This window comes from Hemitrygon akajei, chromosome 19, assembly GCF_048418815.1.
Source record: "Hemitrygon akajei chromosome 19, sHemAka1.3, whole genome shotgun sequence".
Taxonomy (NCBI): domain Eukaryota; kingdom Metazoa; phylum Chordata; class Chondrichthyes; order Myliobatiformes; family Dasyatidae; genus Hemitrygon; species Hemitrygon akajei.
The window spans coordinates 15,674,675-15,700,769 of NC_133142.1; the positions used below are offsets into that span (position 1 = coordinate 15,674,675).

General features: G+C 39.7%; 1 protein-coding gene across 2 annotated transcripts in view; it reads left to right on the forward strand.

Moving 5' to 3' along the window:
* Window positions 1–23,962, forward strand: part of pparg (peroxisome proliferator-activated receptor gamma) — a 130,432-nt gene extending 106,470 nt beyond the window's left edge. Inside the window, exons 5-7 of one of the 2 annotated variants that reach the window (XM_073072114.1) lie at window positions 2,157–2,356; window positions 7,977–8,424; window positions 18,081–23,962. In XM_073072114.1, the coding sequence (XP_072928215.1) occupies window positions 2,157–2,356; window positions 7,977–8,424; window positions 18,081–18,328 (896 nt within the window). In that variant the 3' untranslated portion in view covers window positions 18,329–23,962. The remainder of the gene's footprint in view (window positions 1–2,156; window positions 2,357–7,976; window positions 8,425–18,080) is intronic. The other variant, XM_073072115.1, reaches the window with a different exon arrangement.
* Window positions 23,963–26,095: the final 2,133 nt, after the last annotated feature.

The window sequence follows — 26,095 nt, forward strand, 5'->3', positions numbered from 1 at the left end:
ACAACATTATGTGTGCAGGTAAATACAGAGGAGCCAGTAGTCCTTGAAAAGCTTCCTAAAAATAGCAGTCCACCATCTAACCAGCTAATTAAATACATAGAAAGGTGTGAAGTTGCTGAAATCACTTCAGAGCAACCAACTAAGCACACCAACAGTTATTACTTGCCTACTTCAAGTCAAGCGCTATATTAATGGTATTTCTAAACAATCCATGTGGCTCTGAAAATTTGCATTTACGTATCTCAACCTCCAGCTTCTATTTAAGTAACGTTAATTTTACTATTAGTATTTCCTTTGTTATCTCTACCTGATCTTCGTTTAATACGCCTCATCTCACCTAATACTGAATTCAGCATTTTAATTTATCCTTCCTTCCTCCAGTTCTGTGATATTCATTACTGATTCTCATGTTCAATTGATTAAGGATGTATGTTGCTACAGTCTGGAATCACATTGTTCAGGGATTTCCCATGGAAGATGTTTATAACCATATAACAATCACAGCACGGAAACAGGCCATTCCGGCCCTCCTAGTCCGTGCCGAACTCTTAATCTCACCTAGTCCCACCTACCCGCACTCAGCCCATAACCCTCCACTCCTTTCCTATCCATATACCTATCCAATTTTACCTTAAATGACACAACTGAACTGGCCTCTACTACTTCTACAGGAAGCTCATTCCACACAGCTATCACTCTCTGAGTAAAGAAATACCCCCTCGTGTTTCCCTTAAACTTTTGCCCCCTAACTCTCAAATCATGTCCTCTCGTTTGAATCTCCCCTACTCTCAATGGAAACAGCCTATTCACGTCAACTCTATCTATCCCTCTCAACATTTTAAATACCTCGATCAAATCCCCCCTCAACCTTCTACGCTCCAATGAATAGAGACCTAACTTGTTCAACCTTTCTCTGTAACTTAAGTGCTGAAACCCAGGTAACATCCTAGTAAATCGTCTCTGCACTCTCTCTAATTTATTGATATCTTTCCTATAATTCGGTGACCAGAACTGTACACAATATTCCAAATTTGGCCTTACCAATGCCTTGTACAATTTTAACATTACATCCCAACTTCTGTACTCAATGCTCTGATTTATAAAGGCCAGCGTTCCAAAAGCCTTCTTCACCACCCTATCTACATGAGACTCCACCTTCAGGGAACTATGCACTGTTATTCCTAGATCTCTCTGTCAACTGCATTCCTCAATGCCCTACCATTTACCCTGTATGTTCTATTTGGATTATTCCTGCCAAAATGTAGAACCTCACACTTCTCAGCATTAAACTCCATCTGCCAACGTTCAGCCCATTCTTCTAACCGGCATAAATCTCCCTGCAAGCTTTGAAAACCCACCTCATTATCCACAACACCTCCTACCTTAGTATCATCAGCATACTTACTAATCCAATTTACCACCCCATCATCCAGATCATTTATGTATATTACAAACAACATTGGGCCCAAAACAGATCCCTGAGGCACCCCGCTAGTCACCGGCCTCCATCCCGATAAACAATGTTATATTTCTTGACACATTAACTTGCTTTAAATTCCACTGTGAAACTGTAAATTATGCCCATGGGCAGTTATAAGTGTAATGAATGGTCAGTGCCACTGACAGCCCGATTTTGAGAGGCCAGCTTACAATTAATATTTGAAACAGAAAATAACTTTTTGTGTTTCAGTAATCTGCCTTACGATGTTGTTCAAACACAGAACAGTAACTTGTACGCAGCAAGAATATTGACTGAGATAAAAATTAGTCATATAGCACTACAGCCCAGAAAAAAAGGTCTTTCAGCCCGTCTAGTCCGTGCTGAACTGTTATTCTGCCTAGTTCAATCAATCCACTGCTGGACCGTAGACTGTAGCTCATCATACCCCATCCATCCATGTACTTGTCCAAACTTCTCTTTAAGTGTTGCAATCGAGCCCACATACCCCACTCCCACTGGCAGCTCATTACACGTGCGCACAAAGTCAGTATTACCATATTTTATAATAATAAGTAAGCAAATAATATTAAGGCCATGGATTTCAAAATGAATAGTCCATCCCTGCCTTATAACTCTTTATGAATGTAATTTACTGACAGCCAGTATACTGTGGGACATATTTTACAACTAAGTGTTGTTGATATTGAATTTACAGCTATTAGATTTGGGAGAATGCCACAGGCTGAAAAGGAGAAACTCCTGGCTGAAATCTCCAGTGATACGGATCAACTGAACTCCGTGTCTGCCGACCTCCGTGCTCTTGCCAAACATATGTTCGAATCATACATGAAGTCTTTTCCTATAACTAAAGCTAGATCTCGTGCAATCATGGCAGGGAAAACGGGGGACAAATCGGTAAGTAGCTTCTCCATGCTTTTGTGGGTTAAAATTTAATTCGCTTGATGAACAACCTCACACTGCAGTTGAACCTTGCAGAAATCAGGCTTAGCTTTTGAATCGCTTGGCTTAGCTATGCAGTTTATTAATTCACAGCCTTCAGGTTACTGAAAGATGATGAGTCCTCATGTTTTGTTGTTGGCTTACTTTCCCTTTTCAGAGTCTTGGCTTTGCCGTCAAGGCCAGCAGTTTTTTGCCCACCTCTAGTTTCCCTTGAGAAGATGGTGATGAGCCTCATTCCAGCTCGCTGCATTCCTACTGGCGAAACTACATACACAGTGCTGTTGGAGTGGGAGTTCTAGGATGCAGCAATACATTTCCGTGTCAAGTTGGTGCACACATTACATAGAGCCTGTAGGTAGTGGAGCTGCTATGTGTCTGAAACCCTTATACTCGTCCACGATGAAAGGTGCTGTTAGAGTAGTTTAGGCAAGTAACTGCAATGCTACAACCATTGCGCACTGTTTAGTATGGCGGTTAGAGTATCATTCAGATGGATGGCTTTGTCCTGAATGCTGTCCAGCTTCATCAAATGGTTGAATGTGCAGTTATCTTGGCGCTCCGAGCTTGTGTATCTAATGGGATATCAAGAGGTGCATCACTTGCTGTAGGATTCCTAGCGACACCCCGGCTCTGCTGTTCCGGCCACAGCATTTAAGAGTTTCTGGTCAATGGTGACCTCGCCCTAACCCCCTTGCCCAGAGGATGCCAGTGGTGTGGGACATGACAATGCTAACGTCAACAGTAGGTGGATAGAGTTTGAAGACTATCGATCTTCTGTGACGTGAGTGTTACTTTTCATGTATCAGCCTTGCTACATGCAAGCATTCATTTGCTAAGGTGTTACAAATGGAATTGAATATTGTGAAGTCATGAGCATACGTTCCCATGCTGACCACATTTGGAGGAGGGAAGACCAGTTGAAGATGCTTGGGCTGAAGGTATTCTTCTGAATTGACCAGGAGGTGGGATGATTGATCTCTGGGAAACACAATTGTCTTCTTTTGTGTGAGGTAAACATTTGGGTGGCGGGGTAGAGATACGTCTCTACCAAAGGAGGTGAAAGGCGCTCCGTCCCTCCACCAGCCTGCAGGTCGCTCTACGGCAAGGGCGTAGCACTTGCTTACCCCCAGTGATCAGGTCCTCGTGAAACAGGTGGTGGACGGTCGTATGAGCGGCTGGTGCATATCACAAGTCCTGGTTATGTGTCCACTGATGCCAGGCAGACAATCTCCGAAGAGTATTGATAATGGCTGGGGTCACCCATCTTATAAAGACACTGTCCAGAAGAAGGCAATGGCAAACCTCTTCTGCTGAAAAATTTGCGAAGAGCAATCATGGTAATGGATAAGACCATGATCACTCACAGTACATAATGATGATGATGAAACATTTGAACACTTTCCCTTTGTCCACAGACCAGTTGTGCCAGGGTTCCCTGAAGCCACTGCCAAACACTCTCACCTCCCTCCGGAACCTGGCTCCTTGCTGCAGGATTGGACCAAGTTAGCAACACCATCCTGAATCTTGGTCAGCAAGTTATTATTGAGGAACTCTTGCTTGATAGTATTGGGAGAGGGTACCTCCTATCACTTTACTGATATTTGAGAACAGACTGGTTTGGCAGTAATTAGCTTTTAAAAAAATTGCTCTTTTTGTAAACAGGGTATACCTGAACAATTTACATCGACTGTTTGTTGTTATAGATGCTGCCTGATCTGCAGAGTTCTTCTAGTTCTTCTAGTATTGTGTGTGTGTTGCAGGTGCTGTTGCTATATTGAAGCAGTTTGGCTAGAGGTGCCGCTAGTTCTGATGTACGGCTTTGCAACATAACCAGTGTTTTGCCTTTGTTGTTGTCAGTGTTCTCAGCCATTCCTTGATAACTTGTGGTGAATCAATTAGCTCAGGACTGGCTTTGATGTGGTGAGGAGCTCAGGAAAAAGCTGAGATGATCATACATCATCTCCTTGCAATAAAACCAGGTAGCATTTACTGTAGTTTACTAGTCTTCAGTCTTTAAACATATAATCGTTATTAAAGGGTGTTTTGGAGGGAGTGTTAGAAATTTTAGAAGTTTCTCCCATAAGTGGAATATACCAGCAGACTGAAGCTTATAAATTATTGTATAACAGTCATGTTTCTGTGTGATGCATTTATTTTAAATGTGTCTCCAGTTGGACTGGGTTTGATCAAAGTAATGGCCTGATTGACACAAACTAAGTGTTTCAGTGACCTCTATATCCTCCCCATCAAACTTGACTTTGCCTTCTCTAATATCCATTCGCTCCCAGACACGGGAGATTTGCTGGGCACTGCCTGTGGAGTGCAGCATAATAGTGAGGTTGGCCAGAGATGGATAAACTGACGGGAGAGAAAGGGAATGGAGACTCAACAGGAGGCATTACAACTCTGGTCTGCAGGGAAGGAATAACCTCTTACATTTATATCAGCGACTATCAAGCTGACAGGCACCTGCCCTTCAGTAAGAACATCTTCACCAGAACTTACCTGTTCCATTCGTAGCCCCAAACTCACGTAGGATAAGATTGAGTTTGGCAATAGTTGGTGAGGCAATTATGATCTGGATAATTTGCAATCCCCTACAAGCTCTTTGGATTGAAAATGGTGGCAACTGTCTGAGCTTGTGTGACAGGGTTGAGCTCCCATCACCAAATATTAGGTTGCTTTGCCTTGTGCTCCAGTTGAGAATGAGATTGCATGATAGTTGGGACCATAAGTATGATAGTGGTGCAGTTCACCAGTTCCATGCCGGAATGAATGTGCTTAAAGCTCGCTCCTAACATACAATTTATGCAAGCCCTGGATACCCCTTTCTGGCAGGCTTCCCAGTGTACCAAGAGGTTCACTTCTATCTACTCATCTGCATCCCCAGGGGCTACTTCATCAAAGTCCTCATCTGCATCTTGTACAATAGAACTTGTATGTTGCCCTCCTCCATGCTGCTGCCTGCAGTTTCCATACCCTTAACCCTGGCTGTAGGTCAATCATGTCTCACGACTCGTGACGGGCAGGATCATTTCCGGGCTGAATTACTCTCAGATTGCCACCGTCTGGAGCAGTAGCTGGATTGCTAAATTGAACTTGGTACTTTCAGTCTAAAACCATCTGACTAGGTGTTATTTCTTGACTGTCCTAAAAGGAGAAAGGCAGAAGGAAGTGGGTAAGATTGAGACAAAGGGATGGGGAAAGAATAAGAGGCAACTGTATGTACCATCCTCTGGTTGTAGGCATAAGTCTTCAGATAAGGTTGTGGGGGTCCTTGATGATGTTGTTTTCCTGCGACAGCACTTCTTGTAGATGTGCTCAGTGGTGGGGACATTTGAATTGAAGTAAGCCTGGGGCTTCTTTGTGAGCTGTGAGATGTGGAAGTGCTGTCTCACAGACTGGGGAAATACTTCTTGGATCCTGTGGTTGGTTAGACCAGGTGCAGGATCTGCAGCTCAGTCGGTTTCAAAGGGATTCTGTGTTTATTAGTAATTTTGATCAGGATTTGTAGCATTTTAAGTGTGTTTTCTCTTTTTATCCTTTTAAGTTCTTGCCTTGATTTTAGTTATTTTAATTATAGTCATTTCTAAATATTTCTCAGTACAAGACAGTTAAAAGTTGTGCACGATAAAGTTTATGACTGGGCTTACCTGACTACTGGAGTGCAGCATGTTCTGGCCATCACCAAGGTCAGTCCTCCACATCCAGCCCAGGCAAGGAGCATGTGAAGAAGCTTGTAGGCATCAATTTTCTGGGCAGCTAGCCCAGACAGATAAGAGCCAGCACAAGTACTTTGCCCACAGAAAACTGAACGTTTTCGCTATATTGGTCTTGGCCTTTTATAAGCAGTTCATTATACCCTGCAGTTTGTAAACCAATCTAAATTCTGAACTTTGTTTAATACCTCAATTGTTAGTAGCATTAAAAGTGGTGGCCAGACATTTAGAGGTCTTTAATGTCCTTTTTATACCAAGGATGTGAGTAAGACTACAGCATATGTCATGAAATTTGTTAAGTTTGCAACAGCAGTACAATGCAAAACCTAATAATAGAGGGAGAAAACAGAATTACAGTAAGTGTGTGTGTATATGTATAAAACTTATTTAACTACTTTATGCATTTATTACTTATAAATTTCATGACATATGCCAGTGATATTAAACCTGATTCTGATTCTGGATCTGAAGGTGGTTCACATTCATCTTGCTCCCATTACTGAATGTAGGTCGTTTCCAAACAACTGCTGCTTCCTCAGTGTCTATTGAATCCCTCTAACTCTCTCTCTCTGCATGTTAAGTTGTAACATTTATGACTCAAGTTTAATTACTGGATTTTGGATTTCCATTTTATGTACAAGACGATTGACTTGTGGCATCATTGTTTAGAGAGGCTGCATAATTTGGGGGGAAAATGTTTAGAATATTTACAATTTTATGCATATTTTGCAAGCTTTTGCGGTTGTGATACAGTAGCGTATTACAATTATGCTTAATCTCAGCGATGTCACCCATTTTGTTTCTTAATTGTTGATGGGAATATCAATGTTCAGTAGAAGCAGAGCCAGCCCAGGGGTACAGGCAAAGATTGACATCTAGATGCACAATATTTGTTTAATTCAGGCCTCTTCCTGAGAAGTTCATTGAAAATCTTTCTTAAAAGCAGCCTATTTCATCTCCCTCTCTTTCCACCCTTCACAAAGCCAACATGCCTATCACAAGGCGTTCAGAAAGTACCCACCTGAGCATGCTACACTCCAAAGTAACACAAAGAACCACACTCCAAATCCTTGCAGCTTGCTGGAATTGGGTAACACCAATGGCTTTGAATGAAAGTACAGAAGGTAGTGGATTCGGTCCAGTACATCACAGGTAAAGCCCTTCCAACTATTGAACACATCTACGTGAAGCAGTGTCGTAGGAAAGCAGCATCCATCATCAAAAATCCCCACCACCCAGGTCATGCTCTCTACTCGATGCTGCCATCAGATGGAAGGTACAGGAGCCTCAGGTCTCACGCCACCAGGTTCAAGAACAGTTACTACCCCTCAATCATCAGGATCTTGAACAGAAGAGGATAACTACACTCACTTGCCCCATCATTGAAATGCTCCTATAACCAATGATCTAACTTTAAGGACCCTTTATCTCATTATCTCATGTTCTCCTTATTTATTGCTACTTATTTATATTTGCATTTGCACGGTTTGTTGTCATCTGCACTCTGTGTGATCTTTCATTGATCCTGTTATTGTTACTATTGTATAGTTTTGCTGAGTATGCCCACAGGAAAATGAATCTATGGGTTGTATATGGTGACATTTATGTACTTTGATAATAAAATTTACTTTGACTTTGATTAGCAGCTGAAGGCCCAAGCAGGCACTTGGAATTTATATAGGGAAGCTCCAGCTTCTCTCTTCCAGCTCCCCCATCCTGATTCTTCCCCATGCCCATCACTACCCATGATTCTCAAAACATAGTAACAAATATAAAGTGAAATTAATTTTGATTGATGTTGAATAATGAAAATATAATGAATGTCATTAACATAAGTTGTACTTTTCCTGTTCTAGCCTTTTGTTATTTATGACATGAATTCACTGAAGGCAGGTGAGGAACGCATCACATTCAAGCAAACACCCCTGCAAGAGCAGAACACAGAGGTAGAGATACGAATTTTTCAACGCTGTCAGTTTCGTTCAGTGGAAGCTGTGAGGGAGATCACCGAATTTGCTAAGTCTATCCCAGGATTCATAAATCTGGACTTAAATGACCAAGTCACTCTTCTTAAATACGGAGTCCATGAGGTCATATTCAGTATGCTGGCTTCTCTGATGAATAAGGATGGCCTACTGATTGCTGCCGGCCAGGGTTTCATGACAAGAGAGTTTTTGAAGAGCCTAAGGAAACCCTTCTGTGACATCATGGAGCCCAAATTTGAATTTGCTATGAAGTTCAATGGTTTGGGCCTCGACGACTCTGACATTGCAATATTTATTGCTGTTGTCATTCTCAGTGGAGGTAGGAAATTCTGCTTTTCATTGTCTTAATAAAAATCTATCCACATATACATCATTAAAGTCTACTCTATCACCACTTTTCTTTCCACCTCTTCTGGAAGCATTGAAACCCTGCTGGGATATAGTTCTGCTGTATTAGTCAGCTTTCTGGCCATTGTTCACAGGTGAGTCTTGGGAATGAGTGCTAGCTGTTCAAGCTCAAGGGACTTTCAGAGAACAATACTTCCCCTTGGCCTATGAGTGATAATTGCTCCTTGAGGTGGCGTAGCAGATGTGTTACATTAACAGCTTCATTTCATGTCGGAACAATTTTAAAATGTGCAGTGCAGTAAAGCAACTATTTTGTTTCCAAGCAGAGTGATGTCAAAGAAGGTGAAATTATACAATGAAATTTGTTAATAATATTGACAGCTAATTTAGCAGAGGCATGTCCCATCTTCTCCATAAAATTTATTAATGCCACAGTTACATAGAAGCTGCTTTACTTCATAGTTCAGGTGTTAACATTAATACTTTAGACTAAGTAAGTATAAATTTTCTACCAAGACATGCTCTCCTAGGTCAATAGTGTATCTAGTTAACTATTAATAAGTTGGAGACATTATACTATTTAAACCGGCCACCCACTTTGCATTTTGAGCCTGGTTTAAAGTTGCTGGCTGGATTTCTCGTGGTGAAAGGAGGATGGAAAAGTTGGCTGCAAAACCATTATGTAGACCTCGCTTTGTTGGATGGGAGAAGCTTCTGCTTCTGTTTGCTGCTGTAGTTGGCTTCAGTCTACCTGGGTTTTCAGAGATCTCTGTCATGCAGTCCTCAGCCTCTCCAGCAATGTCTGGATTGGGCCCATGGGATCTGACAGGTTAGTTATCCCATTGAGCTTCCACCTGCTACCCGAACAATCCCACTCTTGGACTCAATCCACAGAGCCCTGCATGTTTTTGTTGTTATTTATTTGTTTGTTTATTTAGTTATTTAGCCATACGTGCAGAGTAGGCCCTTCTGACTCTTCAATCAACCTCCTCCCCAAACAAACCCGATTAACCCTCAGCTAATGACGGGACAATTCACCTACCCGGTGCATCTTTGGACTGAGAGAGGAAACCCGGAGGACCTGGAGAAAACTTGCAGTCTCCACTGGAAGGACTTGCAAAGACTCCTTACAGAACAGTACTTGAATTGAACTTCGAACTTCAGAATGCCCCGAGCTGTAAGGGCGTTATGCTAACTGCTACATGGTGGATCATGTGCTGATCAGCTGAAAAACATAGTGGCCTAGAAACTCTTGAGTAGCTAAAACAATAATCTGAGACTGTGTGCTGTGCATGTATTAGTTTTGCTTGAGGGGCCCCTGAAGTATTTTTTTTTTGTGTGCACAAGGTGTTGAAGGAAAGGATATGTAACATGAGAAAAGGGCTGAGTGAAGAGATATCATCTGAAGTAAATTGGGAACATCCACCTCTGGAATCTCAGCCCAGCTTTCTGTTTCAGAGAACTTCAGGCAAGGGATGACCATGGGGCCTGCCAGAGGCCCAAATGGATCCGATTTTTGCATCTTTATATTCTTATGTTTTTAGACCTTTGAAACAATTTGATTTTTCAAACTTGAGTGTTTCCACCATCATCATCATCATCATCATTTTGTGCTATGCTATATGATGTGGGCAAACATGGTCCCATGACCATGATTGTTCTTGGCAAATTTTCCAGCAGAAGTGGGGGTTTGCCATTGCCTTCTTCTGGGTAGTGTCTTTACAAGCTGGGTGACCCCAGCCATTATCCATACTCTTCAGAGATTGTCTGCCTGGTGTTAGTGATCTCATAACCAGGACTTGTGATTTGTACCAGCTGCTCATACGGCCATCCGCCACCTGCTCCCATGGCTTCACGTGACCCTGATCGAGGGAGCCGAGCAGGTGCTGCACCTTGCCCAAGGTTGACCAGCAGGCTAACAGAGGGAAGAAGCTCCTTACACCTCCTTTGGTAGAGACGTATCTCCTCTCTGCCACCCAAGAGTGATTCCACAGTTACAACTATTAGACATTCTGTGCATGCCTACAGCGAGCTTTATATTTAACACCACGAACATGATACCAGAGTTTGTAACTATTCCTGAAATAAATGGCTTGTTAGCCCAATTACGAGTCAATTACTTTGCACTAAATCTGGAGTTATGCATAAGCCAGATGGTTAAAGACAGCATGATTTTTGAGAACCCCCTTGGGTGTTTACAACAACGCATTTGCATTTCAGTCACCATGACCAATGCAAGCTTTTTCAATCCAGATTTATTTTGAAATTGAATGTTCTGTTTTACACCCAATTACATACATGTCACAGTTTGAGATTTACTTAATTTGAGTTCCCATCCACCATGAACTCATGCCTACATACAATTAATCCAATCATGTCTTGTCTTGTCCATACTGCACCAACTGCTGCCACTGGGCTATAAACGTGCAGGAGCAGTGTGTGGTTAAGTTCCTTGCTCAAGGACACACACGCTGCCTCGGCTGAGGCTCGAACTAACGACCTTCAGATCGCCTTAACCACTTGGCCATGCACATCATAACTGCAGTGATACCATACTACCATTCACAGCAGATGTTTCCATTCTAAACTTCAGAACTGTTGCTTAATCCAGGAATATAGTTTGAAATTCAGCTACCTCCATAACTGAATCAGATGGGCAACAGCAACAGATACATTTCAAATTCGTTTCCACCAGATCTTTCTTGGCTTATAAGAAGCATTCATTGTTTCTATCTTTAATTATCATTAAACTAAGCCAGATTGAGGAAGTAATGGTTAGTTTTTACCACCCAACCTTCACCCAAATACAAATTATCTGCCTGTAATCATTACCCAATTACTATTCATTAAATCTTCCTATACATAAATTAGCTATTAATTTTTTATACAGTAGCAGTGAATATACTTCAAATACTGTACTGTCTTTAAAATCATATGGTTCCAAAGTAAAGTTACTGTCAATGTGCGTATATATCACCACATACAACACTGAGGTTCATTTTTTGCAGACATTCACAATAGAACAAAGAAATACAATAGAATCAATGAAAAACTGCACACAAAGTCTATCAAGCTACCAATGTGGAAAAGAAGACAAACTGTGCAAATACAAAAAAAGATAAATAAATAGATAATAATAAATAAATATGTAGATAGATAAATACATAGATAGACCATGAGTTGTAGCATCTTTGAAAGTCATGATCAGTTCGGTGTTGAGGTGAGTGAAGTTAACTGAGGTTTGGAACTAGAAGCTCTTGTACCTCCATAACCAATAACACAAAAGGTGATATGTAAATGTAAACCTTCCTTCCATTTAGTATTATAATAAGTTATCTCTAATTGGACAATGGTAACACGGTTGTAGAAACTGAACAGGTAAGCTGATGTAAGTCCCTCAATGTCGTCAGGTTGTTTGTCGATAGTCAAAACTTCATGGTTAATCTGTTATTTTAGAATTAGTCTTCATGTGGATCTGTTAATAGGGGAACACTTTGTCCAAAATTGAAAAAGTTAAGATTCAAATTGCACATTGTTTTTGATGATTGGTGAAATAAATAGACTATAAAGCCATAATACAAAGGAGAAGAATTAGGCTCTTCAGCCCATTGATACTGGTCTGCCATTCCATCATGGCTGATTTATTATCCCTCTCAACCCCATTCTCCTGCTTCTGCCCCAAACCTTTGGCACCCCTTACTAATCAAGAACCTATCAACCTCTGCTTTAAATACAGTGGATTCCAGTTAATTGGGACACATTGGGAACAGATCATTTTGGCTCAAGTAAGCAGCTGCCCCGATTAGCTGATGTTTCATGGAGATGGTTAAAAAGAGAAAATCTGCAGATGCTGGAAATCCAAGCAACACCCACAAAATGCTGGAGGAACTCAGCAGGTCAGGCAGCATCTACAGAAGAGAGTAAACAGTCAACATTTTGGGCCGAGACCCTTCAGCAGGACTCGGATATCAGATCAGTGGAAGTAACTGAGTAAAAAGTTATGCATTTACATGAAATACAGAACAAATTAGAACACTACCAATGCTACTACAGTACTATAAAACTGTCTATTAGTTCACAATAGTTATCAATGGAGAAATTTATCCAGTGTACATTGTCATGTATGGGGTGTCCAGGGGGATGGGGTAGCACCTCTGGTGAAGGAGCTTGTTGTGTCCATTCTGGGGCAGTTTGATCCTGACTGGACACTCTACTTTTGCCTGTGGCTCCAAGGAGCTGTTCGCATGTGACAGCAGTCACCACCCATACACACAGCTTCAATAGGCAGGCTAAACCAGGTGAGGATAGCCAGCGGGCCTCAAATCCTGGTTAGTTCGGACGTGCCTGTCCTAGCATGTGAAATCAGCTCTGACAGACTGGGCGGATGAGAACAATGAGATCCAACAGCCAAGATTACGGCTCTGCGATGCTTCGTGGAGAACGACGGGCATGATTATGCACAGTAGAAGTCATGGTTATCCACTGCAACCAAAGAAGACCCAATTTGTGATGACTACCCATACCACTGGACCCAGACTTCAGAGGTAGAGAGTGCAACAGTCCCAGTGCCATGGCTTTTCCACTGTAAAAACTCTCCCACACAGGTTTCACTGTCATCATTGGATACAACAGACAACCAACACAATGCTGTGTTCTTTTGATTGACTGTAATTGAACAAAATTACTGCAGACTCCCAGTACAGATAATGAACTGCCTTCGTATAATGCTTTTGATGAGCATTGCACCCTCCAAATCTTCATTTTAATTGTAACATACAAGGTAATGTTAATACCTTCAAATTCTTCATAGTTCCTAACCTGTTGAAGTGGTGAAATCATTTCATTTTCACTCTGTGGTGAACTACATATACCTGTCTGGACAGCTCCTGTGGCTCCTCCCACAGACCCCTGCTGACTGCTCCTGTGGCTCCTCCCACAGACCCCTGTATAAAGGCGATTGAGGCCTGAGTCCGGCCTCATTCTCCAGGATGTAGTGTTGTTCATTCTTCCAGTCAATAAAAGCCGATATCTCGCTTCTTACGTCTCAGAGTGAGTTATTGATGGTGCATCACACTCCCAGCTGTTCCTGGCATCTCCAAGCCTGAATGCTCGAAACCGCAGTGAGCAAAACAACTCTAAGTTGTCTTAATGCTTATTTCTTACCAACTATCAATGACGAAAAATTACTGCTTTTTGAACTGAAACACATGCAAGTGATGTTATTTAACACTGTTCAATCTAGGCAAGGTGTGTCTAACGACAGCACAAGTTCACGTAACTGATGCTGGTTAGAAGCTGTTCTGCAACTATCTCCTGTCCCAATTAAGCAACATAGTATCCCAAATAAACAAAGGAAATCCCGGCTACTTTCTCTGTTAGCTTTTGTTCTTTAAGAGTTGGCTTAATAATCAGCTCCTCTGTTTAACTGATGGACCAATTAACCAGAAACTACTGTATACCCAATGACTTGGCCTCCACAGGAGTCTGTAATAATAAATTCCACAGATTTGCCACCTTTGGTTAAAGAAATTCTTCCTCATCTCTATTCTAAAGGGATATCCTTCAATTCTGGGTTTGTTCCTTCTGGTCCTAGACTCCCCCAAAATAGGAAACATTCTCTCTATTTCCACTCTATATAGGCCTTTCAATATTCGATAGGTTTCAGTGTGATCTCCACTCATTCTTCTGAATTCCAGCACCAGCAAAAACTCCTCGTTCCCGGGATAATTCTTGCGAACATTATCTGGACCCTCTCCAATGCCAGCACATCCTTTCTTAGATAAGGGGCCCAAAGTTGCTCACAATACTCCAAGTGCGGCCTGGCCAATGTCTTAGAAAGCCTCAGCATTAGAATAGTAGAGGAATTATGATTACAGTATTATTTCTACTTCAGTGACAGCCATTTCTTTGTCAAGGGCTTGTAATACTTTTACAGCTAGCTACAGTTACTTTTAGTGTCGATTTTGCGGTATTTGAATACAAATCTATTACTTTACATCTTTTCAAGTGCACTGATAGGCCTGGTCAGCCTGTAACGTTTCATTCACATCAGGAATCATTTACTTATTTATTTTGGAGATACTGTGAAGAGCCAAGTGATTAAAAATAAGCTTTATTTGTCACATGTACATCTAAATATTGAAATGCGTCATTTGAGTCAATGGCCAACACTGTCTGAGTATGTGCTGGGGGCAGCCCACAAGTGTCACCATGCTTTCAGCACCGGTGTAGCATGGCCACACGTCATTGGAGTGTGGACACCCAGAGGAAACCCACGCAGGCACGGGGAGAACTTGCAAACTCCTCACGGACAGTGGAGGGACTTGAATCCCGACCACTAGCACACTAAAGGGTTCAATATCAATAATCTTGTTGAAAGGTTCGCTATTCATGTGGAATTACAGAGATCAATGTGCTTGAATGTAAAAGGTATTGAGCTAATTTTTGTTTCGGGCTCAGTTTAAATGAGTTCACCTTAAATTATTTTAAGTATACTGTGTGAAGCCACAATGTAATCCAGAAACAAAAGCGGGTATATGACAGTCACTTACACCCTAATCTACTATTGGATGTATAGTACCGTGCAAAAATCTTGGGCACACACTCTATATTTATAGCTAGCGTGCCCAAGACTTTTGCACAGTACTATAGTAACTGTATGTATTGCACTGTACTGCTGCCACAAAAAAAAATGTCATGACATATGTGAGTGGAGATAAACCTGATTCTGATATGGGTTTCTATTGTGAACTGAGAGTGGGAAGGGGGCAGAGAGAAGGGAATCACGGTTAGGAAAGGGGAAGGGAAGGGGAGGGAGCAGGAAGCACCAGAGAGGCATTCTGTAGTGATCAATAAACCAATTGTTTGGAATCAAATAACCTTGCCTGTTGTCTCAAGCCTGGGTATGCCTATACCTGTGCCACCCGCTCCACCCACAGCACACCTTCTCGTCCACCTGTCCCACACCCATCCCGTGGTGCACAGCTTTCACCATTCCCAGCATCCTCTGCTCCTGCCAAATTTACAAACTCACTCCCTGTTCCACATTGACATATACAGTACTGAGCAAAAGTCTTAGTCACCCTGGCTATATACATGTGCTGAAGACTTTTGCACAGTACTGTATTTGTGTAATTCCAATTTCTAATGACAAATTGGTGGGAACTCTTAAGGAGAAGGAAGCTTTTTCAAAAAAGTTTTGCATTTTATAGAAACTGCGGAAATTGCAATGGGTTTCTTTGGCACAGATATTTTTGATATGTTTAACAGCTCCCTGTGCAAATGCAGATATTTCTAGCCAAGCAACCAAATACTCCTAACAAAAGCATCATGTACAGTGTTTCAGCATTGGCTAGACATCACTTACCAGTGGGATATGCACTTTAGGCTCTCAAATTCATCAGCACAAGAACATGAACCTGGTTTTTATCAGCTAACATCTATTTGGTACACTGCAGAATATTTTTAAGGGGACCAACATAACTGATGTGAATTGAATAATTTCTTGTTGAATGACATTCTGTGAATTTTGTTTTGCTGTTTTGAGTAATCCATAATTCTAAAATCTTAAAATACGAAGGGTGATTGATAAGTTTGTGGCCTAAGGTAGAAGGAGTCAATTTTAGGAAACCTAGCACATTTAATTTTCAACATAGTCCCCTCCTACAATTACACACTTAGTCCAGCTGTCATTGAGCATACAGATAGATAGATAGATAGATAGATAGATACTTTATTCATCCCCATGGGGAAATTCAACTTTTTTCCAATGTCCCATACACTTGTTGTAGCAAAACTAATTACATACAATACTTAACTCAGTAAAAAAATATGATATGCATCTAAATCACTATCTCAAAAAGCATTAATGATAGCTTTTAAAAAGTTCTTAAGTCCTGGCGGTTGAATTGTAAAGCCTAATGGCATTGGGGAGTATTGACCTCTTCATCCTGTCTGAGGAGCATTGCATCAATAGTAACCTGTCGCTGAAACTGCTTCTCTGTCTCTGGATGGTGCTATGTAGAGGATGTTCAGAGTTTTACATAATTGACCATAGCCTACTCAGCGCCCTTCGCTCAGCTACCGATGTTAAACTCTCCAGTACTTTGCCCACAACAGAGCCCGCCTTCCTTACCAGCTTATTAATCTTGATCTTGGCCCTCCAGAAAGTGTCTAAGCTGGGGTGATTGATAAGTTTGTGGCCTAAGGTAGAAGGAGATGAGTTATACAGCTCTTGTTACATGCACATGCACATCAACTCTTTGAGTGATTATACAGAAAGCTTGAAGTCAATAACTCATCTCCTTCTACCTTAGGTCACAAACTTATCAATCACCCCTTGTCTATTACTTGGAACCACGTCTATTTGTGATCAGCTAGTTGTAGGGGAAGGAAGATGAGACAATCATATTTCCTATCAAGATTGTCCCCTCTGCTGGTTTTCAAACAGGGTTACATTAGTGAATGTTTTGTCACCGAAAATTAATAATAAAGCTTCAGTGTTCTGTGATATGGTAACGTGACCTCGTGTCACTAATCTGAGAAATGAAATTGATGATACCAACAGTAATTTAAAGGGGGGAAATGCAGGTCACAAAAGAAGGAAAATCGAAGATTAATCCATATATTTCAAATTGTTCTTCATAACTCTAGAACTGGTAGTCACATTTTAACTACAGTATCTCCATGCAAAATAAATGGGAATCTAGAATTCCTCCTGAGAAAAGTTTGACTGAAAATGTTATAACTAAGAATGATAGTTTTGCTTCATAAGGACACTAAGGAATACTTAACAATGGTAAATAGATTAAGATACTAATTGAGGATAATTTCAAATGAATCACTAAACCTTTTGTTCTTAATGATTTATCCCATTCCCATGTAAAAAGTAGGACAATCATCTGTGTTTTAAGTGAGAAGAGATTATTATCATTTTAACTTGTTTGGAACTGGGTCCAGGTAATCCTACTCCCACCGTGTTTTATAAAAATTATCTCCCCTATCATTCAGCTACTTTTCAGGAGATTGGTTGTGAATTACAAATGCAGATATATTTTGTACACCATTTGTACAACCATCAATGTGTTCTTTATAAGTTTTGTAACTTCTAGCTTGTAGAGTACATCCCCTCTTGCCTTTATGTCCTGCATGATTTTAGGAAGCATTTCGGATTGCCAGTATTGAACTTCAAAAATAAAGTACTAGAGTAACTAGGGTAACTATGCTGTTGTTCTAGTGGCAACTAAATTTCAGATTTGGAATTTAACACACATAATATATCAGCACTGCACAAAGGATAAATTTGAATCCCTTCAAACCATGAAATGAAAAATTTCAAATATACATAGAATCCTTTTTGGAGTGCTGATTATAAACTTCAAACATAAAATAGCTTCACAGCAAATACTTAGGCTCTGCAGTCTTTATGAAATTTCTTCCCTAAACATATCTGCCTTTCTGACACTTTTTTGTTCCATTTGAACAGGTTTTAGTTCATTTGTTATAGTAAATCCTTATGTTTTGTTTGATATGTTTCTTTGAGGTGCATTGGGGCAATTTGCTTGGTTAAAAGACAAATGTAAGTTGCAGTTGCTATAATTACAAGTTGAATGTTTTTCTTCTCTCTAGATCGACCTGGATTGCTGAATGTTAAACCAATAGAAGATTTGCAAGACAGCATCTTACAAGCACTTGCCCTTCAGCTTAAGATAAACCACCCAGATTCACCTCAGTTATTTGCAAAATTGCTTCAGAAAATGACTGATCTGCGACAGATTGTTACTGAGCATGTTCAGCTTCTGCACACAATCAGGAAAACAGAGGCAGAAATGAGTCTTCATCCACTCCTGCAAGAAATATACAAAGACTTGTATTAGACATCCTCATCCTCAATCGTAGACAAAGCAGTTTCTTCTTCACAATGGCACTGTTTTATTATCTGATCTTAGCAAATGAACATCGTGAACAATGGCCTCATCAAACATCCAAACAATAGTTTGTGGAATTGCACACAGCTCCATTAAGCAAATGGAAGTAAAGTGGAGGAATAATTTTCTTCTTGATTGCTCCTGAATAATCATTCACTGTTCCAAAAATTGTCTATGAAAGTCTTTTCAGAAACTGTTAAATAGTGAGGAATTAAAAATTAAAGCCTAGGGTATTCATATTTTAATATTTTCCAACAATTTTAACTTTGCATGCACTCTGGTTTTTCCCTTTAGGACCACACTTATACTGTCTCATCATCATTTTCATGAATATAATTGAAGCTTCTATTGATACTTTAGTACCACCAATAATTATTATTTGAGGTGTTCACTTGCCAAGTATCATACTAAAAGAGTTCAAAGTACATTTATTATCAAAGTTTTTTTATACATTATACAACCTCAAGATTTGTCTCCTAACAGCCACAAAACTCTTCTTTAAAAAGAGTCCTAATGTATATGTGTACAACTGGATTTAATACAGAACAACTAAATCATAACATTTGAATGATTTTGTTTCGTAGCATTAACTACTTAGCTCTAAATTTCACATATTGTCACCCAGAACTAAATCTTTCGGATAATTTAAAAGATGTGTTGAAAGTTCTTGCTGCCAAATAATTTTCCAAAGAAATAGAAATACACCATTGAGAAAGGAGGGTGTTGTAGCTGACACTTTATTAAAGTTCATTTCATTGTTTTAAGTGCAAAGAGATTTTAACTGAACAGTGTGACAAAGTAATAGCACATCGTGTTGTATAATCTACAAAACTACATGGTAGCACTGGATTCTTTGTGAAGCCAACAGAAAGAAATGCAACATTAGTTTAGAGTGAAATATCTTTATTAAAATAATTCTGAGTATAAATTAAATTTATAAATACTACAATGTAAGGGTACAGAAGCTTTCCCAAAGATATGTACATTGATTTGTTATTTACTTATACGCACTAGGTTACATTAAAAGTTATACAATAAGGCCAATTAATTAGTTTAAAATATCAATATTAAGTATTGCTGCAGCTTCATCATGCATTTTAATTATATTGTTAGAAATTTGGTTTAAAATTAAATTCTAATGATAAAAGTTTATCTCTTTCTTTCCAACCTGCCCCACCTCCTTAGAATTACTAAAAAAAAGTTTCAGATTTTAAGTTTGTGAACTCTTATGATTTTTCATGTTTATTTTACCAAATGTACAGAATCCTTACGTCGCATCTTTGCACTTCTGGGAACATTAGTGTTAAATCAGTTTTACAGCAAGAATCATGGTTAAGTATGTCTCTCGATAAACTATTGAACTGGTGGAGATTTTTTTTGCAGTGTGATTGGTCCACCAGAAGGAATGCCTATCACTTGGATGGTGTTGAGGATTTGCATTTGTATTTAAAGAGGGATTCACATTTTTATTCACATTCTTTTTTTCAGATTTCTTTATGACAGGGAAGCTCCTATTCGGCTCTTAGAGTCTATGCCAGTCCTTAGAGCACTCTCATTCATCTGCTTCCCCGTCAGATTTTGTACAACCTATTGTGTCTTGTATGGTCATTAACTCTACCCATCAGCCACCTATACCAGGAATAATCTACAGATGGTTTCAGTCATCAATTAACTTACCAGCACATTTGGGCTGTGGGACAAAACTGGACAACCAGATACAGAAAGAACACGCAAGCTCCACACAGGCAACTCCCAAGGTGGGCATCAAACCTCTGTCTCTGGATCTATGAGGCAGTAGCACTAGCTATATAGCTGCCTCGTCACTTGGTTGTCCCCAATTCTTTTTTTAAAAGTCTACAAAATGTCATTATTGACTTTGATCTCCTGTCAATGTCAAATTTATAATGGGCAGGCAAATCGCTTTAGATCAGTAGCATTCACAAGGAAAACATACAAATCATGCACAGCTTTTAAACAAAAAACACAACCAGAACAGAGGAAAGCAAAGTCCATTTTAGTGCAAAGTGATCATAGTGTTGCTAAACCTTTGTGATTAGGGTTTTGTCAGTTGGTTCAAGAACAAAATGGTTAAAGGAAAGCAGCTGTTCTTGAATCTGGAGGTATGGGACTTCAGGCTTCTGTACCTCCTGCCCAATGGTAGCTGCAAAAATGATACTACGGCCTGTGCCGTGAGGATCTTTGATGTTTCCTTCTTGAACCAGTCCCCCTGTAGGTGCTACCAGTATTGGAAAGGGGTGTGTCCATGATGTATTGAGCAGAGTCCACTACTCTTTCCAGCTTCTTGTGTTCCTGCGCATGTGAATTACCGTACCAAATCATGACGCAACCAGTCAAGATACCTCTGTAGAAACTTGTTGGAGTGTCCAGTGATAAGCTGAACCTTTGTAAGCTCCTTACATGACTTAAAGCAGACTAATTCAGGTCCTTCTGTTGGTTTCAGACAAATAAGGGGTAGGCAGCAGGCAAGAGCCAATTTAACCCCGTTTTAAGGTAAATATGCAAACTTAATTTGATATCTTCATTCCACATTCTGATGTGTTTGCATCCAATGGAAGCAGCTTGTGTGTATACTTGAATGCTATAATTACATGCCTGCACATTGAAGAAACTCTGATTATAGAATATCAACCTAGAAAGTCAATTCTGAAGTCTACAGTTTTACACACCACAAGATTGAATGGTAATATGAAATCAGTCACCGAAGTTGACCGGTGTTGTATGATTTGCAGTGATAACAGTTGCCATGCATTGAATATTTAATACTAGTGTAACACAACTGGGAATGATATTGGTTATAATTGGGTCTTCATGATGGGGAAAAAAGTTAAAATCCTTAGCCTTGGTAACCTCAGAAGTTGGCTGGTGGATTCTTCTCCCACATTCTAGTGAGACATTTTTTTTCTAGGTATGTTGCACTTTTTGGGGGGTGGGGGGGCGGTCTCTTCAGACCTTCCCCATCATGATGTCAGAGAATCCATTTTGTAATTCCTAACACAGTCAATTCCACCTCAGTATTTGTAGTGGCATTCCCAATGATAATCATCACTTCTTGCCTGACTTCACAGATTATATGAGTATGTAAACAAGTTACTGCTCCTCTGTGTCCCCAGAAAGGACTGGGTCTGCGCATCTCCATACCACCTGTAAAGCACATACAAAATAACATTTGGACCAGGGGTTCCCAACTGGGGGTTCACGGACCCCTCAGTTAAAGGTAGGGGTCTATGGCATAAAAAAAATTTTGGGAAACTCTGATTTAGACCATTGGTTTAACATTAGGGTTGACATAATGTGGACCAAAATTCATTAAAGAAAAATAATGGCAGTAAATCCTCAGTACTAAGATATTTAATATAAGCACATAATGTTGAATTAATTAGATCATGTGTATACTTTGCTTAAATAATAATTAATGAAAGGTGATGAAACTTTCCAATCAGAATGACAAAGCTAAATCAATATTAACGAAAGAATCTGTTCAGCTTTGAGTGGCAGTCTATAACTTCAGCCTTCCATCAATATTCAATCAGTTTAATAAGTGTTACTACATTTTACTTCATTTATTGAGATTCTCTTTATCTTAAATCAATGTTGTCCTTGCCTAATAAAACATAGATTCCCAATTTCTAGAACATTGCATTCTAACCAAAACCACTATCATTGTGGCACCCTGCTGGGTATAATTTTGGACTAAATACAGAGCTATGTAACAGTAATGTCAAAATGGGTTTGATTATTTGTGAAGCTCTTTGGAATGTTTCTAAGACATTCCAAATAAATGTAACACTTTTTATCGAGAAAGAAGTTGCCCATGTGGGATTGCTCTATATATGCAGACCTATCCAGCAAAGGGTTAAGAACATTACATTAATTTCTGCTCGGGTATGTTTAGGGGATATTGTGCAGCCTCTCTATTTGGAAACATGTGTGGGCCAACAGAAATTATTGTTCAAATCATCTGGTAGTAATGTTTGCCAAATTATTTGTGATATATTGCACCAGCAGTAAAGAGAAGCCCATTGTGAATATCAGAATGTCTCCACTGGCTGGGGAGGGAAGGAGGAGCCGTAGTATTAGTGGTTCCCTTGTATAATGTGGAAACTTGGCAAACGACATTGGACTTCATCCTGCTGTTGGTGTTGATGATTAACTAGTTCTGTTGAATCAGCATATCCCGAGTCAGGTTTAGATCCCTGCTGATTACATTGTGCCAAATTCTCCTCATATTTTCTGCCAAACTATAAACAAATGCCCTTGTTTTCATTTTTCCATTGTGAATAGTACTATAATGTGTTTTCAGATTTTTTTCCATCAGGTCATATAATATAATCAAAGTACTTGCATCTTTAAGATTTAGTCAAGGAGCAGCAATTTTAATGGTTTGTTTTAATGATAAACTGCCTCTACTAAAATTTTTGAAAGGCAAAACAAAGGTTGCTTTGCATATGTATGTTCTTTCACGTTCAACAAAATAAAACTACAGAACTAAATTGATGTATTAGGCATGAGGTGATGGGCTCCAACCAATGAGGATGAAAACACCATTGTGTACAATCCATATCTTTGGAAATCCACACTAGTACTATAGGGTGTACAAGTTTTGTACAGCAATTCAGTTGATATGCAATGAAAATTATTAAAGTGAATAAATGTAAAGGCATTGTTGTGTCAAATCTGTGATATTTTGCAAAACAAAAAATAGATTAATAATAGGTTTACTTATTGTGGAACTTTTTATAAATAATGATATAAGCCAACTCATTTGATATGTTAAATTTATCTCCTTAAGACATTACATAAAATGTGTCTACATATAACCTGAGCCTTGTTTTATAAAGACAGATAATCAATAAAATATTAAATTTTCTGTTCATTTTTATTTCTTGAAAATAATTAAAATTTTAAATAAGTGCTTTTGAAATTGCACCTGGGTAATGTTATGCAAATTATTTGTAGATTTTATATAAGTATAGAGATGTTTTAACATGTATGAATTGCAGTAAATATCATTCAGGGATTTTCAGATTTTTTTAATTGTCTAGCTTTGCTTTTAGTGGATCTTATCGTGTACAGAAGAATTATTTGATATAATGTTAAAATATACTGAAACAATGTAATGTGCTGTATCAAGCATGCTATTTTTACCCGTGAAACAATTGTAACAAAAGAATGCAATACCAATTTGTAACCACAAGAGGTTGCTATTACAACTGTGACAGACTGAATTAAGAATACTCAGTTGCAACTGAACTTCGAGCGCAATGGAATGCACTTAAGAGTTATCAGAGAGTAATACTTCGGAGTTTATATTGTCATTTTGGCTTAATGACAATCTGTTTAGCAAACGAGATGAAACTTTTCTTTGAATAATGCAAAAGATGGAGTTGAATGGACTGTTGGATGAGAAAGCACAAATGTGAGATTTTTTTCACTTGCCATTCACTATAGTCATTATTACTCAAAGGGAATATTTTAGTTAAGCAAACTTATCTGTAGACTGTAAAATTGACAGTTCTGTATTGGGAAAATATTTTAAATAAATGAACAAGCTAAGCTTCCAAACTGGTGGAAGATGTAATACATTTTGTCTTCTTGTTCTGCATCTGACTGATTGAGATACAGGGAAGAATAAGCCCTTTTGGCCCTACGAGCTCTGCCACTCAGCAACCCCTGATTTAACCCTAGCCTAGTCACGGGACAATGGATGACCAATTAACCTACCAATCGGTATGCCTTTGGACTGTGGGTGGAAATCAGAGCACTCAGAGGAAATGCACATGGTCATGGGGAGAATGTACGAACACCTTACAGACAGCGGCAGGAATTGTATCCAGATCTCCTGTATTGTAAAGTGCTCTCCTCCCACGTCGCCCTATGTGTATGACTTTATAAATGTTTCCAAATTCAGGTTTATTATCACCGACATCAGTCATGAAATTTGTTGTTTTGTGGCAGAACAGTGTAATACATAAAAACTACTGTAAGTTACTGTAAGAAATTCATTTTAAATTTAAATAAATAGCGCAAAAACAGATCAAAATAGTGAGGTTGTGTTTATGGATCATTCAGGATCTGATGGCGGAGAGGAAAAAGCTGCTCCTAAAATACTGAGGCTGTGATTTCAGGCTCCTGTGACTTCTCTCTGGTAGTATTGATGTGAAGAGGATAAGTCCTGGACGGTCAGGGTCCCATCCCTTGGGTCCCATCCCTTCGATCCCATGCCCAAAATCCAGTCTCTATATGAAACATTATTTAAGATAGTAATACTGGTGATCTCATTGCAGAGTGAGTCAGCACAATGCCTTTTCATTCCTGGTACATATCTGGAGTAATAGGATGATACCGCTCTCTCTATGGTAAAACACATAAGTTTTCATTAAAAAGTTATCCTGGATTCAACGATTCACTCTGTCTTTCTAAAACTGTGCAGACACGAGGGCAGGTTTTACCCCAAGAGGGCTGGAAGTCCTTGAGTTTTTAGCAGAGGGTCAAACCTACCTGGAGAGTGAGGATTCATTTGCATCGGGTGGATGCATTCAGGCAGAAGTCAGCTGTAGTACAGAGTGATCTCCATGTGGCTGAATGAGTGCTGCTCTCACATAAAGCTCAACACCACCAGAACAAAGATGATTGTGGGATTGGGACCCCAACTACAATTTAAACACACCTGGTCAAATGACCCATTTCCTATGTTTACTATAACTGAGGACTGACTGCAAGCGTTGCAGATGGAGTCCTGGTCCTTGTTTGCTCAGTTCAGCCATCTACACCAGTCCAACTGTTAAATCCTGTGGTTAGTTAATGTCTTCTGAGCCCCCGGAATACAGTATTGTAATTTAATACATAACACTACTCTACTTAGTCTATTTATTCTTCTGTGTACTGAATGCTTCTCCAAGAGGACCACAGCCATGTTGTGGTTTGAGGACTTGCGTGCCTCAATGATCCGGAGAGCTATGTTGGCTGGAGTCAGGGCTTTATGCTTTAGCTCTTGGTAGAGTCACTCATTCCAAAACAGGTCAAAGGGTAGAGACCAAACTAAGAGTGGTCCGCTGGTTTCAGGGGTCCAACTCAGGGCTAACAACCCAGACTGGTAAAATGAAACTGTTACAGAAATAGCAATGAAGAATCCTTCCACATCTGAGTGGCCAAGGGCAGAGAGCGATGGAGTACCTTCTTGCTGTCCAAAATGCTAGTGGTGTAATGGGCCGTAATGAAATTACGGAATGCTGCATAATTTCAAGTGTAATTTTTTGCAGAAATCACATGTTCTTCTCTGCTCTCCACTCTCATACTGGTCCACTTCAACAATGATCACTCTACTTGAGCCTAACTTACTTATATTGGCTGCTGCCAATTAACTAATTACCCAATCAATTATCAACTAACAATTTTCAAATGCACCGTTTTTTTTGTGTCCTGCTCAGTGAATCTGAACAGAAAGTCCCAAGACTCAACCCTTTTTAAAAAAAACTTGGCAACATCCCAACCCAAGTCTCAATGAACCAAAGTTAAAAAAGAAAAGTGATTTTGTGCTTAGTGATACCGGGATGCCCAGTCTAGATATTGAAATGTGCAAACCTTTAGCAAATAGCATATCAAGCATCACCAGCCCTGGATTAATGACACATGACTAAATCTCCAAAAATATGTCAAACCATAGGTACCTTACAAGCAAACTATTTTGAATTCCTA